We start from the raw sequence: 13,647 nt of genomic DNA on the forward strand, positions 1-13,647 counted from the left end.
CCCTTCCTGCCCCCGCCTCTCCCCACCTCCACACATACACAGAAGGCCCAGCTTCTAGTCTCCAGACCTATACTCCTGGTTAAACAGGTCAGAGCCCCACTGCAGTCATACGCCCCCACTCAGAGGGGTCCATGACCAGCCAAGGCTGAGACACAGGTTATCAGGAGGGCGGGGAGCTTTCAAGAAAAGGCCCGAGCCCTGAACTAAGGAGGGGAGACAGAGGCGAGGGGCAGATGGCAGGAAAAGACCAAATGAGCGTGAACAGACACAGGAAGAACGAGTCTGTTTAATGACAAGGCTGGGTCTGGTTACAAACATCAGAAACTACAAAAGGAGGGCAGGCAGTTATATGGATGGCTGCACGCGGATGGGACAGGAGGGGACACAGGCACACTAGTCACAGCAGCAAAACATCCTTAAGGACGATACATGTGACCAAGGGGCACACATAAGGGGCAGTCCCCAGCAACTCTGACCTAGATGATCAAGAGGACCTACTGCCAGCCAGCAGACAGGAGGGGCCGGGGGAGGAAAGGCGATCGGCCCTCAGAGCTCCAGGATGAGATGGAGGCATCTGATCCTGTCATCAGGGTCCCCCCTCCGGGCGTTGTCTTAGTGGCAAAGGCAGATGGGGCTGGTATTCCAGGTTCTTTACCGCGGCCCCTCCCCCAGCACAGCCATCCCATCCATAACTTCGGGCCACTCTGTCTGCCCTTGCCCATTTTGGAGCAAGACAGGGAGCCACATCCTTTTGTGGGGGGTAAAGGTGGGGAGAGCCAAATCCTTCTTGTTTAGAAGTGGAAAGGAGGAATGTAGGGAACTGGTCAGAGAATAGGCTGGGCTTTGCTGGCAAGCTGCGTCATCCCAACCCTGCGCACGCAGGCTCTTGGGTCCCCCTAACTCTTCCTGCGGACCCAGATCCTCTCTGTGCTGCTGTGGGACCCCCATTTCTGCCAGAACACTGTTCTCTCCCCAGAAGCATGACCAGGACCCCTTCCTGCCCCACGCGCAGGTGAGCTGAATGGAGGCTTCACGTGACCTCTGGGCCCCGCACATATATGTTATAGATATGTATGTAGGTATATATATTTATATAGAGATCATATAGAGAATATATCTGTATATATGGTAGATATGTGTGCGTAATACTCTACGTAGGTGATGTGGAGACCTGCATGCTGGTCGGGCAGACAGAAACGGGGCTGGTGTCCCCCCCGCAGTGACTCACAGACCTGTCCCCGACTCCTGCCAGCTGCTCAGCTAGGTCTCTAACAGTGAGTAGAAAAGCTAAGAAGAGTGGGCCCAGCTCTTCAAGGAGGAAGGGCCCCCCCACCCCCACAGGCCACCAGCGCCTACTGAGCCAGCATCCAGGCAGCCAGTGCCACCTCCTGGCGGCTCCAGGGGGACTGTGGCTGGGGCAGAGGCCTCTTTCCAGGAAGACGAGTCAGGGATTCCTCCGGCTTCCTTGGCACCCAGAAATGGAGGCTCAAGGACGGTCTTCAGAACTGGGCCTTCTGCTCAAGGTGCTGCCAGGGAAGGGGGAGGAGAGAGGGGGCCCTAAGGCCCCGAAGAGGGCAGCGTGGCCGGCGGGCTGTGGACAAGATAGGAAATAGAGGCAACAGGTTACAAGGGGCACAGAGTGGGACCAGGGAAGCTGGGGGACAGGGGCGAGGGACCAGGGGGTGGCAAGGCAGGACACATCTGCTGAGACCCAGCGCAGTGCACTTGACAGCAGCCTACTAGGCCCAAGTTCGAGTCTCCCTTCTGCTAGGAGCCTGCTGTGTGACCTTAGGCAAGTCAGTTGGCCCATCTGAACACCGGATCTTTCTAAAATGTGACTGCCTGGCTTGCCCAGCTCTGTGAGAATGGAGTGAAGCCAAGTGTTTCACAAAATGCAGAGAACAGTACAAATGTGAGTTCTTTGCTATTGATTCTGACACGTGAGCGCTCTCTGCTTGGCCTGTCTGGGTTCCCAGTGGGCCACCCATAGGCCTTCTTTCCACAGACAGCCCTTCGCACTCACCACCACGCCCCACCTCCCCACTCCCCCACCCACAAAAAAAACGCACACACACCCTTAAGCAGAGACAGCTCAATAAACAGAGGCGTCTGGCCCACCACTGACTCCCTGATAAGAGGAGTTGGATGGAGGCCTTCTAGAACTTGCTCAGTCACTCCCTCCCACCCTCTGAATCCCCTGGGACCTTGGCAGTAGGTTGAATCTGCAGGCCCTGGTCCAGGGACATACGCCTTCTTGGGGACCACAACCATGTGCTCAGAAGACCAGAGGGAGACTGTGCAAAGGGATGAGGGGGAAAATCCCCACGACTTCCCAGCTCCAGGGTAACCCATACCCTAGGTGGCCAGGCCCAGGTGGGAGCAGGGCCCGGCCACGCCCCACTGAAGCCATCTTCATTCAGTCTGCAAGGAGCAGAACTGGGCAGATGAGGAGAGTGGGGCAGTTTCCTAATGCTTGGAGATTGGTGAGAGTTAAGTCCCAGGGGTCCAGCTGGGGCAAGTAAGGGGAGGGGACAGGGCTTTGTGTCGGGAAACGTGTCCATCTGTTTCTGATTCACTGGGGCTTACGCTGGCCAGCTCTCTCTCTCCAGTCCCTCTAGGCCCCTGTAAAAAAGTCCTTTTCTCTAGAAGCAGGAAGTCTTGTCTCCTGGCTGTAAACAAACTCATCTTTGGCGGCAGAGCCTGCCTGGGGAGAGGCGTGGGAGGGCAAGCCCCCTTTCCCCCAATGACCCCTCCCTGGCCCCTCTGGCTGCTTCCAGCAGCTCTCCTGGCTCTGCCAGCGCCTCCTCAGGCAGGTAAAAATCTCCTGCCTTCTTCCCATCTGCCCAGGTCTGAGCACGCCAGGGCCCAGCTGTGCACATCTGGAGTTGCTGCCTGGCTGTAGCCAGCAGTTCCTGAGGACTCCGGCTTTCCTGGGGTGGTGCCTTACGGGGAAGAGTGCAGGCGAAGGCTGGGGCCAGTGTGGTCAGCAGCAGGAAGGTCAGGAAGCCTGGCCTCCCCAGGCTGCCCTCAGGGGACCTTCTCTTCGGAGCTGGCCCCATAAGGGAGGACTGTGAGCAGGAGGTCTGGCGATTGGGGCCAGCTCTGATCCCAGGGAGGAGACGCCGCCTTTTCCATGGGAAACTGCTGGGAATGTCTCTCCATAACGCGTGTCCTGAGCTGCTGGCTGACCCCTGCCTCTCATTCCCGCCTCCGCTCCTTGCCCTCCTTCCTACTCCAGCCCTGCCTCCGCCCCTCCATTGAGCTCCCAGAGCCAGCCACCGCCTGAGGGCCCAGGGAGGCCGGAGTGTTCCCAGCCGCCATGTCTGGGGGCCAGCCCTCCCCTCGTGTTCCGAGTCAGCTGGAGTGACTGAGGTCGGCCACCCTCCTCGAGCCATCTCCTGAGCCCTCACCCCAGAACTGGGAATCCAGCCTCTGGGGTCAGCCCAGAAGTAAACACCCCTGCTGGTGTGCGTGAGAGTGACACCCACACAGGCCTGTGTGGGCCTGGGCGGTACAGGCCCGTGTACATGCCCTTGTGACTCTCCTGGCTCCGGCCTTGCTGAGGCAGAGGTGGGAGAGAACGCCTGTCAGCCTTAGGTGAAAACAGCCCCATGTGACTGGTGCCCAGGGAGGAAATGGCTGGAATCACGGGCTGCCTCTGGGCCCCAGGAGCCAGCCTTCCTGCCAGGAAACTTCTGTGCCTCTCTGCCTGGGGTAGCTGCTGTCTTGGGGTGCTCTGAACACCCCGTTCTAGGAGAAGGGAATTTGTTCTGCCCCAGGAGGAGAATTTGTTTGGGGCTCACGGGAGAAGGGGGCCTGGGCTTGAGGGGACCTTTTCCTGTTGTGCCTGTTCCCAGTCCCAGGCTCCTGGAAGTGTTTCTGACCAGCGGTCAGCCCCTGGGCCCCGGGATAGACCAGGGGAGAACACGGCCCACCCTCACCCCTCCTCACGTGGTGGCGTTGGGGACCTGCTGTACCCAGCCCACTTCCTTGTAGGCAGCAGTCACATGGCTGTAGATGAGGCCGCGCAGCTTGGTCCAGGCTCTCTGCGTCTCGGGCGGGAAGTCATTGGCAAATTCCTCAGCGATCACCTCCAGAATGACCCCAGAGAGGATCTGGGGGCAAAGGGAAGAAGGGGGAGTAAATGTCTGGACACGCTGCTCCCCACACACATCCCCGCAGCCCCTAGCACCTTTTCTACCTGGTGTTTGGCTGAGGAGATTATTCGTGACACAATAGCCTGGCAGCTTTGGGAACCAGACACCCTCAAGACCCAGCCCCCATCCTGCTGCCCCTCTCTGTCACAGCCCAGCCTAGGGAAGAAGCTGGGTGGTCACCTCTGCTGCTCCGGGGAGCCCTCCCAGAGGCTGCAGGTGGCGAGTTGGCCCTGGGGTGCTCTGAAGCAAGCAGGGTAGACGGTAGGGTGACATACCTTGAAGTACACGGGTTCCACCTTGTGCTTGAGGGCGTGGGCTTTGCCCACCAGGGCGAGCACGGAGGACACCTTCTCGGGATCATGCAGGTTCTCAACAACAGTATTGAGGGCCCCCATGACCCGGCAGGCATGCTTCCGCAGCTGGGGGCTCCTCTCCATTTCCAGGGGCTCCTCCATGTGCTTGAACTGACTGAAGTACTGCTTGGCTGATGGGAAGTTCACAAAGAACCTGGCAGACAGGAAGGGGTGGGTGCTGGAGCCGGGGCTGCCTGAAGGCGGCCAGGACACGGAGGGTGCAGGGTCCAGGGCTGGGAGAAGCAGGACTCACCCAGGAACTGTTTTCACCGCCACGAGAGCTGTCCCTCAAACACAGCCCCTCTTCTGGCCCAGCTGGCTTACACGCAGCCCCCTACCCAGGTCCCAGCCATTTCTATCTGCCTGACTTGCTCAGGCTGGCAGCTTCATCTCCCCGTACTCTGCCTTCCTTGCTTCTTCCCTACTTTCCAAACCCTATGCATCCTACAAGGCCAGCTCCTATCACAGCTGAGAGGGTAAGAGCTTTAGTTATGGAATCAAGAGCCAATGTGACCTTGGGAAAGTTATTTAACTTCCCTGAGCCTCGGTTTCCTCATCCATGAAATGGGCATCCTTGTTCCTATCTTGTGGATTGTGAGGAAATGAGAAACAGCATCGGGCTCAGGAAATGCCAGCCTTTATTATGATCAAGTTCGAGTGCTTTGCAAACAAAGTAAATCGGGAGTGACTTAGCTCAAGTCCCCCAGCCTCCAAGGGAAGAAATGACACTCAGTCCTTCTCCTTCCAGCTCCGTCTCTCCCCTTTTCACTCTCCTACCTCCCTCCTCAGCCTGCAGTAAATATTGATTTAGTGATTGATTTAATTAAAGATAGTGATTGATTTTGCCTGCCTGGCGTGGTTCTGAAATTACTTCACGGCCGAACATCTCACCTCTCCAACAAGCCTGTGTACTTCTTGGAGCAGACCCCAGGTCTTTCTAGCTCTAGCCCCTCACTTCTCCATTTATCAGAAGTTGTCTACCCCGCCCTCCCCAATGTCATTTTCATTACATCACTCTCATGCTTAAACATTCAGTGTCTCTCTGCTGTTTACCGGACAAAGTCAAAAGTCCTCGACCTGGCATTCCAGGCTTCTTACAAACTATCCACCCACAGACATGTCCACACCCATTTCTCCAACATCATGTCCACATTCGCCCAAGGCTACTGCTTTCCCCTCAAGGCCGTCAGTGGGTTCCCTGCCACCATTTACCGGGTCCCACAGCCCAAGGGCAGAACCAGGGTCTCACGCACCCTATGACCTGCCACCCTGGCCTGGGGACCTGCATCTGCAGGATGACTCTGACAACTGGGGCTGGTCACCATGGGAGGTACATCCACAGACTCGATCAGAACTTACGTAACTTCACTGAAGCCTCAGAAAATCTATGGAATGTCTTAGACCTGTTTGTTAGATAATTTCATATTTTGGAGTGTCCCCCTTTGTGCTTAGAGAGCTGATAATTTGCCAAAACCACCCTTTGGCCAGAGGTCAAGGCTCAGACTTGAGAGCTGGAACAGATGCAGAGAGAGCGTCTGGCCCAGGCCATCCCTGCCGGCGCAGCTGCTGATGGCAGGGGAGTGACCAGGACACCGTCCATGTGGAAACCCGGGAGGGCACCTTTTGGAGGCCTAGTGTGACCTTGGGCAAACAACTTCACAACCTCCTGTCTGCAAAAGTGTGAGAGGAGTCCCTCCCTCTTGCCGCTTCACAGATATGCTGATCAGAGGCAAAGAGTCTGAAAATACATTGGATTTTTCTGGAGAAGCATTAAAATGAAGGACAAATGTGAAAAACCCGATTTGGACTTAAGTGAGGACCTCAGACTCTGGGGGGTTTACACTGTAATAAAAATGATGGTTTCTATTTGCCGGGTGTGTTACAATGTGCCAAGCACCTCCTGTTATTCGTTTCATTGCCACGGCTAAACAGGTATCACATCTGTCTTACTGATAAGGGAATACTTATTGAGCATTTACTATGGGATCTCATTAATCCTTGCAATACCCTCCTGATGTTGGCACTATTTTATCCCCACCTTCTGGATTAGGAATTGATGCCCTAGGTTGCCCAGTGAAGTTGGTGGAGTTGGTGGCAGGGCCAGGAAAGAGCCTGGCAATCCCTGCTTTGACAGTTTCCCCTGACAGTTTTCCCATACTGCCTCTGAGAGACTGCAGCGAGGGGTGTGGGGGAGTGTTGTGGCCTGGGACCGAGATAAGTCTCCTGCCTCAACATCCAGCGCCCTGAGGAATGACAGTCCCAGGGAGCCCCTCTTCTGGGCCAGGGACATCTAGGGGCCACGTGCTCTGCTCCCTCACCCCAGCCCCTGCGTGTTTACTCCTAAGCCTCCCCATCCAGTCCCGTGCTGCCAGGGAGAAGCCTCACCAGCCAGCCTTGCGGGGTTTCTCAGCTCCCAGAGGCCTCTAGGCTTCCAGGAGAGCCTGAACTAGGCCTTAGAGCATGGGAGTGCCCTCCCTGTCCTCCCGGGCAGGGTATGGAGGTGTGGGGTCAGACCCGCAGGAGCACCTCCACCACCACCAGCATTGTGGCTGATAACTCCTGGGGTGGGGTGAAGGCTGTAGGATACACCTGGCCTCAGCCCAGTGGGGACGAAGGAGGCGACAGTGATGGTCAGAGGGCTAGTGTCTCAGGCTCTCACTGGGGTCTGTCCTTGTGGAGGGGAGTGGAAAGATAGGAGGGGTTGTGACAAAACGGAGGGGCATAGGATCTGGGGGGGAGGCTCCAGGATACCTGAGAAGCTCATCAGTCTTGCCCTTGCCCCGTGTTAACACCCACTCCCCCCCCACCCCAAATGTCCAGGTCCTGGGGCAGAGAGCAGGAGGAAGAACAAAAGGGAAGGAAGGCTGGTGGGACCTGGGGCTGGTAGGAAGGATCTGAGCCAGCACCGGGCCAGGGCTGGGCTGGGCTGGGCTGGGCTGGGTGCCAGTCCACACAGAGTGGGGTCAGGTGAAGTGTGGCACGGGGTGATCAGCAGGCGAGGCCTCCTCACATTAACTGCGAGGCTCCCTCTGAGCTCTGAGCACTTTGGCAAACACCTCCCCCATCCCAGTCCCGGCCCTTCAAAGAGTCAGGAATGGGACACTAGAGGGGTACAGTGAGAGAAAGAAAACCTTGCCAGAGCAGCCCTCAGTGTTCAGTTCCTTTCTCTGTAGGCCCCCATTCCTGGGGAGTTGGGGTGATACCCCAGAAGCTGGATCTTAGACACATCCCATATAAGCTCTCACTGGCAAATGACAAGGTGGGGGTGGGCACAGAGAACCTCCAAGGTCCATCCCGGGGACTCTGCCTCATTTCCTTTTGGTGACCCCTGGGTGTGTCCTATGCATCCTGAGGCCTGGTGGGCAGCCGAGCTTGCACACAGCTGAGAGCTGCCCTCCAGGGAGGCTGTCTGGCCCACTGCGGACTCCACGACCCACCCACCGTGTGCTCGTGCAGTTGTTCGCACATGGGATCTGCGTGTCCAGAGGGCTGATGTCTTCGAGCTCTTGAAATCCCCTCTTAGCTTTTCCACCCCCCCACCCCCCACCCCCCCCACCCCGCGAGGGGCCGAAATAGCTGCCCCTTCCTCAGGAAGCTTCCTCCAGCTCCCCAAGAGTGCCTCTTGCTCTTTTTCCCCCAAAATCTGTTTCTAAGTTGGAATCAGGGCATATCAATATGGAGCTGGGTAGATCCCAGGCTTGGGGGAGGCAGAAGGGAGACAGTGTGGGGGAGAAAGAGGAGCCAGAGACGGGGAGACAGGCGTGCGCTTCATCTGTCCTTTCCATGAGGTCTCACACCATCTTCAAATAAGACTGGCCTGCTCTGTCCTAGATTTGACCGCTTCTCTCTGCCACGGACACGGGTTGGAGGTGAGTGTAGTCTGGGTCCCCTCTGCCACCACCCCCAGGGCCCAGCACGTGTGGGAAGTAAGTACAGATCTGTAGCTACAATCAGTTAACGGCTTAAGGGCTTGGGGACACTACTGTGTAGGAATGGTGTGTGCACCTGTCTGTGGGTGTGTGAACAACACTGTCACTGTGTACGTGGGTTCCTCCAGGCCATGCGGTGCCTGCATGACCCCTGAGCCAAAGACATGTGGCCTTTCCTCCCCAGGTGGTGGGTTCAGGGTGGGGCCTTGTCTCCTGTAGCTTCTCCCCTTCCCTCCACGAATTCAGTAGGGATGTATCCTCGGGGACTGCTTGCTCCTCCGTTCACCTGTGCCTCACCTGGAAGCTCCCTGCTGGCCCACTCCCTAAGGTCAGGAAGGGCCTGCTGGGAAAACTGGACCTCAGCCTCTGTTCCTTCTGTCCTCTATTTTCTCGTCCTTTGCACTGTTCTTCCAAGAGGCTTGAATTCTTTCAAGGGGTTGAGCTGGAAAGAGGGCTCTGCTCCTCTTTGTCCCCCTTCTGGGCTGAGCCTCAGTTTTCCCTTCTCTAAAATGGGGAGCCCCCACTGAAGCTCCCCTTTGAAAGGCTGTTAAAATGTGTATCCATAACGGTGGCGGGTGGCTGGGGTCATTGATGAGGAAGGCATGACTGGCGGAGCTTGGAGTTCTGAGGCCAGGAGAGGAGGGGGACAGAGGTACCCTCCTTCTGCATGTGGTTCCTAGTTTTTGGTGAGTCCGGCACCCAGAGCCAGGCAGGGCTCAGCCAGGGTTTCGCCCACCCAAGGCACCCCTGGCTGAACGCATCCCGCCGGCCGCGGCCCCATTCGCAGCTGGGGAGGTGGCGCCGGAGCTCGGACCCTGGCCGAGCCCGCTCCTGCCCGGAGCCGCTGCCACCCTCCCTCCCCCGGGCCCGGCGGGGCTGGGGCGACACCTACCTCACCAGGATGGCCACCCCCACGTCCTCGCAGTTGGCATAGAGCCGGGCCCACGTAGCCTGCACCGCCTTCCTCTCCGCCTCGGACAGCTCCTCGCTCCGCTCCCTGCGCTCAATCTCCATCTCGCCCGGCACTTTCTCCATGAGCAGCACCAAGCCCAGCCCGGCTTCGCTCGGCGGCGGCGGAGAGCGGAGCGCTGGGCGCCGGGAGCCGGGGCGGCTGCGTGTGCGGCGGGCGGGCGGGCGGGCGGGAGGGCGAGGGGTAGAGCGCGCCGGAGGGAGGGAGCGTGTCTGTCTGTGTGCGCCGGGTGTGTGTTTGTGTGTGTGTGTGTGTGCGCGCCTGTCTGCGCGCAGGATATATGTGCAGGGGGCGGGGGACCGCGAGCGGGGGGCGGGGATGTGGTCTGATGGAAAAATGTTAAAAAAAACAAATCCGCTCCAAACCCCCAACCCGGTGTCCGTGAGCCAATTCCTGCAAGGTGAAGGCAGGGCAGGGTGGGGACAACGCGGCTGGCGCTAGCCCGCCCGCCCGCAAGGACCCCACGGAGTTTGACCGCGGGGCGGGGCTGGGGCGTGGGTGTGGCGGCTGTGCTGGGGGGTCCCGGGAGGAGGGGCGGTCACGCGGCGCGGGGCGGTGCGGGTCGCACAGGAGTGCACCCAGCTGGGTGCAAGTCTGGGGGCACCGCGTCTCGGTTCACGCTGCGAGCGATATTGGGACGCGCGTGTGTGTGTGTGCACCCTTCACGCGGCGGGGAACTGACTCAAAGTCATAACAGTCCCAGGCATTAGCGGTGTGGCCGCCGGCCGGAGCGGGTATACGCGAGCCCCTCTGGCGGCGCGGCGGTCGGAGCTGAGCTCCCGCTGGCTCCTGGCCTCTCCTGAACCAGCCGCTGGGTGTTGCGGCGCCTCTCCCGGAGTTCCGGACCCCTGGAAGGTTAGGACTGGGTCGTCTCCCTGCTGGAGTCTCCCCGCTCCAGTACCTTAGTGGAATCCACCGCTGCGGGATGGGGCACCGCTTTCAAACTTGGGCGCCAGAGGCCTGCGCTCCCTTTCCTTCCGACCAGCACCCCCAGCCCTTTGGTGCACACCCTCGGCGTGGGAAAGAAGTCCCTGGGTGTCTAAGTAATGACACAGGCCGGCAACAACCAGGCGCTGCCCGGAATTCTGGGACCGGGGGAGCGCAGTCCGGAGAGACAGCAGGGCTGGGCAAAACAGACCTGGGAGGGCCAGGAAGTGTTGGGGAGGCCCAGGCCACTGGAGACAGCTCAGCCACCAAGGCCCCTGTTAGGGAGGGGGTCTTGTCTTGGTGGCTCCTCTCTGGGAGATGTAAATATACTATTGGATCAGAGGTGGGGACCGCACTTCTGAGAGCCACCGGTTCCCACTCTGCAAGCAGGTGCTCAGTCCTGGGACAGCCAGGCCCCACCTCTGACTCCCAGGGGAAGCCTGATGCCAGGTCCCGCTGCAGCGTCTGAAACAGTGGCACACTGCAGGTATGTCCACCTCTCCCTAGGGCTTCCTTGCTCAAGCCTTTGTGTCCCACTGCTCAAATATCGCAAGAGGTTGGCTCTTCTCTTCAGCTTTGGTTTATGTGTTTACTTAAAAATCCATATTTCAGAATCGAGATGCCAGGCGCAGGCAGTCCCAGCTCTGGCCCTCCTTGGGGCTCAGGATTCAGGTGCCTTACTGGAATCCTGGGCTGGTGGCCTCTTGACACTACCTCCATCTTGGCCGAGGGAAGGAAAATCTAGCCTTCTTTTGGGGCCTTGGAGGGGGATGGAGGAGAGAGGGTGGGTTCAGTTCCTTGCATCACTCTCAGACCCAGGTCCTCACTTTGGTCCCCCTTGCCATTGCCTCGGTGCCTCGGTGCCTCGGTGCTCTGCCTGGGCTGAGTCTGAGCATTGCCCCGGGCCACCTCTCTAAACTCCTCTGATAGTTTCCCAAAACCTGGGAGGTGGCCTTCCACATGGCTGCCCAAGAAGTTCCACCAGGACGTGCAAGTAGAAGAAATCTTTTCTCTATTTATTTCTATTTCATCCTTTACAAGTTCTACATATGTCTATGGGACAGGGTTGTATTTGCACAGTAGCATAGTATATATGTATAAGCCGATGCTTCGATCTACTTCGTGAGTGCACACTGAAATTCTGCCTCTTACTGAGGAGGGGAGTTGATCAGAAACGTTTGGAGAGGGCTGACCAGAGGGAAGCACTGAACCACTTAGCCAGCCCCTCACTCCCTGGCTCCCTTGTCTTCCTGGCTTCACTATTCCTCCCCTCCTGATGCCTCGCCTGTGACGTCATTGCCCTGCTGCCACTCAACTTCCAGCTGCTGGAACGTGCCCTGCGCTTTGGCTTTTGTGGTCTGCAGCCCTGGCAGAGTCTGTCTGAGGGCCCATCCTTCCTTGAGCAGCTGGCAATGCAGATGCCCCCAACTCCCCTTTGAAGCTTCCCCTGATGCTTGCAAGTCCCAAAGTGTCCTGTAGGTACCTTTAACGGCCTAAATCACTCTACTGTTGTCATTGTTGAACTTGCCAGTGTGTTTGTCTGGACTACACACCCGTCGAGGCCAGGCCCACGTCTCAGTCATATCTACATCCAGAATAGACAGGTCGATTTACCTGGCACTGAGGGACAAGCTGGGCCCAGTGAGGTTAACCGGTCATCTTCGCAAGGTCAGGTATACCGACCCCACTAATCAGCTTGAGCCTCCTAATCCAGCACCAGCAGGAACCTTAGGACACAGCAGTGGCTTGGGGAGCTGGCAGGGCCATCTTGGCCGTCCTCCGCAGACTCCGCCTGGGAGGGGATGGGGCAGATGAGCCATGTGTACCACCCTCTTCCTGCTCAGCACCTTGGCTATGCTCTGTCGCCGACGATTCGCCAACCGGGTCCATCCGTGAGGAACTGACGGGGCCATGGGCTGGGGAGGGGGGAGAAACTGCTTGGCTGGGCTACACAGAGCTGCCTGGCCCTCCAAGGAGGCTGAAGGGATTTGCAAGGAATCCCCAGAGGTGCCCCCTCAGAGTAGGGGACTTGGAGCTCTTCAGAGACACTGGCCAATGTGACTAGGTCCTGCCCAGAAGCAGGAGAGGGAGTCTGGGGTCTGGCCCACAGCTCTTCCTGCCTGTTCTTCCCTCCCGCAGAGAGCCCAGTGGAGTAGATGGGGCAGTTTTGGGCAGCACCTTGGAGACAGACTCCGAGCCCCCAGGCAGGTAAGGCAGAAGAGTCTGGGGTGGAGGAGGGAGAGTGCTGCCATGGAGGCTGCCCGTCCCGTCCCTGTCCACGCCTGGGGGTGTACATGGGTGTGCGCACGCACTCTATTCTGGCACCTGGCCCCCCTGTTTCCTCTTTGCCTGGTGGGCAGGCTCAATGTCTGTTTTCGCCAGTTGGGGATGGGAGCTCCCAGCCTCTCCTGTGGACCAGAGCTGCTTTGCTTTGCTTTGCTTGTCCGAGAGTGCAGGGTGGTCCCCAGAGTCCTTTCTGCAGAAGGCTTTGGGGGAGTGGAGAGAGGGATGAGGCAGAAGCAGCTCTGCATGGCTTTGCTTGCCTTCCCTTCCCCCTCCCTCTCCCACTGCCTCCTCCCAGCCTCAGAGACTCCACTGCCTGAATGATTGGCTGTCCAGTCCCCAATAGAAGGCGCAGGAGCAGCATGACATCATCAGCACTGAGTGTCATTGGCTGGGCAGCCCCTGCGGGCAGGACGCTGTCTCCGGTGGCCAGAAAGTTAACTCTTCCCTAGGCTGGTCATGTGGCCTGCACAAGGGGTAAAGTTTGGGGAACTTCCGGACTTTTCCTTCCCTGGGTGATCAGCGTCCTTTGATGATAGGGGCTCCTATGCCCAAGAAAACATTAAAAAATCAACCAGCATTTATTAAGAACATACTGTTGGAAATGTCTTTTGTGCCTATGGACCCACCTAGTGTGGGAGACCTCTCTGAAGAATGACATTCTCACCTGCAGAAGCGGCTATTAGCCCCTAGCTTCTCTCCCTCCTGGTGAAACAAAAAGCATAATGCTCATAGATTCCAGGGCCCTTGGAAGGAGGGTGTCTCCCCAAAGGGTTCGAATGGCTGACACAGCATGCATGCGTGTCTGTGCACCCCCATGTCTCTTTCAGGCTGTGGAACCTGCCTGTAAAGTGCCCCTGAGATGAGTGGAGACCGGCAAGCTGAGAAAACTTGAGTCTTTCTCTATGTCTTGGTCCCTGATTTTCCCAGGTCCCAAATGTCAGAAGGCCCACCCGGAATTCCTAGGCATGGGTGGGAAACAAAGACGTTTCTGTGAAACCCTCCCCGACATCTAGGGTAGCTGATCT

General features: G+C 58.1%; 2 protein-coding genes across 3 annotated transcripts; one reads left to right on the plus strand and one right to left on the minus strand.

The window, feature by feature from the left end:
• Positions 1 to 266: 266 nt before the first annotated feature.
• Positions 267 to 9,594, minus strand: CYGB (cytoglobin). Of its 2 annotated transcripts, none has more exons than XM_033089751.1 (4): positions 9,332 to 9,594; positions 4,433 to 4,664; positions 3,942 to 4,115; positions 267 to 1,591 (listed from the first exon to the last, which is right to left on the minus strand). In XM_033089751.1, exons 1-3 carry the CDS (start codon positions 9,472 to 9,474, stop codon positions 3,948 to 3,950), a joined length of 543 nt encoding a protein of 180 aa, XP_032945642.1. In that variant the 5' UTR covers positions 9,475 to 9,594; the 3' UTR covers positions 267 to 1,591; positions 3,942 to 3,947. The 2 variants fall into 2 exon arrangements, with proteins under 2 accessions (XP_032945642.1, XP_032945641.1); XM_033089750.1 differs by having other exon boundaries at positions 3,952 to 4,115; positions 9,332 to 9,593.
• A 2,038-nt stretch (positions 9,595 to 11,632) lies between these two features.
• On the plus strand, positions 11,633 to 12,548 carry PRCD (photoreceptor disc component). The gene is made up of 2 exons (XM_033089759.1): positions 11,633 to 12,228; positions 12,476 to 12,548. The coding sequence occupies exons 1-2, from the start codon at positions 12,155 to 12,157 to the stop codon at positions 12,546 to 12,548; spliced, it is 147 nt and encodes a 48-aa protein (XP_032945650.1). The 5' UTR covers positions 11,633 to 12,154.
• The last annotated feature ends 1,099 nt before the right edge of the window (positions 12,549 to 13,647 follow it).

The sequence above is a fragment of the Rhinolophus ferrumequinum genome, chromosome 21, assembly GCF_004115265.2.
Source record: "Rhinolophus ferrumequinum isolate MPI-CBG mRhiFer1 chromosome 21, mRhiFer1_v1.p, whole genome shotgun sequence".
In the NCBI taxonomy this organism is placed as follows: Eukaryota; Metazoa; Chordata; class Mammalia; order Chiroptera; family Rhinolophidae; genus Rhinolophus; species Rhinolophus ferrumequinum.

Bases quoted from the DNA above. Each gene is read 5' to 3' on its own strand.
- CYGB (XM_033089750.1), bottom strand. From the start codon at position 9,474: ATGGAGAAAGTGCCGGGCGAGATGGAGATTGAGCGCAGGGAGCGGAGC. The intron at 4,665-9,331 runs GTAGGTGTCGCC...CCTGTCTGCCAG, and splicing joins GGGGTGGCCATCCTGGTGAG to GTTCTTTGTGAACTTCCCAT. The intron at 4,116-4,432 runs GTATGTCACCCT...CTTTGCCCCCAG, and splicing joins TGGAACCCGTGTACTTCAAG to ATCCTCTCTGGGGTCATTCT.
- PRCD (XM_033089759.1), top strand. From the start codon at position 12,155: ATGTGTACCACCCTCTTCCTGCTCAGCACCTTGGCTATGCTCTGTCGC. The intron at 12,229-12,475 runs GTGAGGAACTGA...TCCCTCCCGCAG, and splicing joins TTCGCCAACCGGGTCCATCC to AGAGCCCAGTGGAGTAGATG.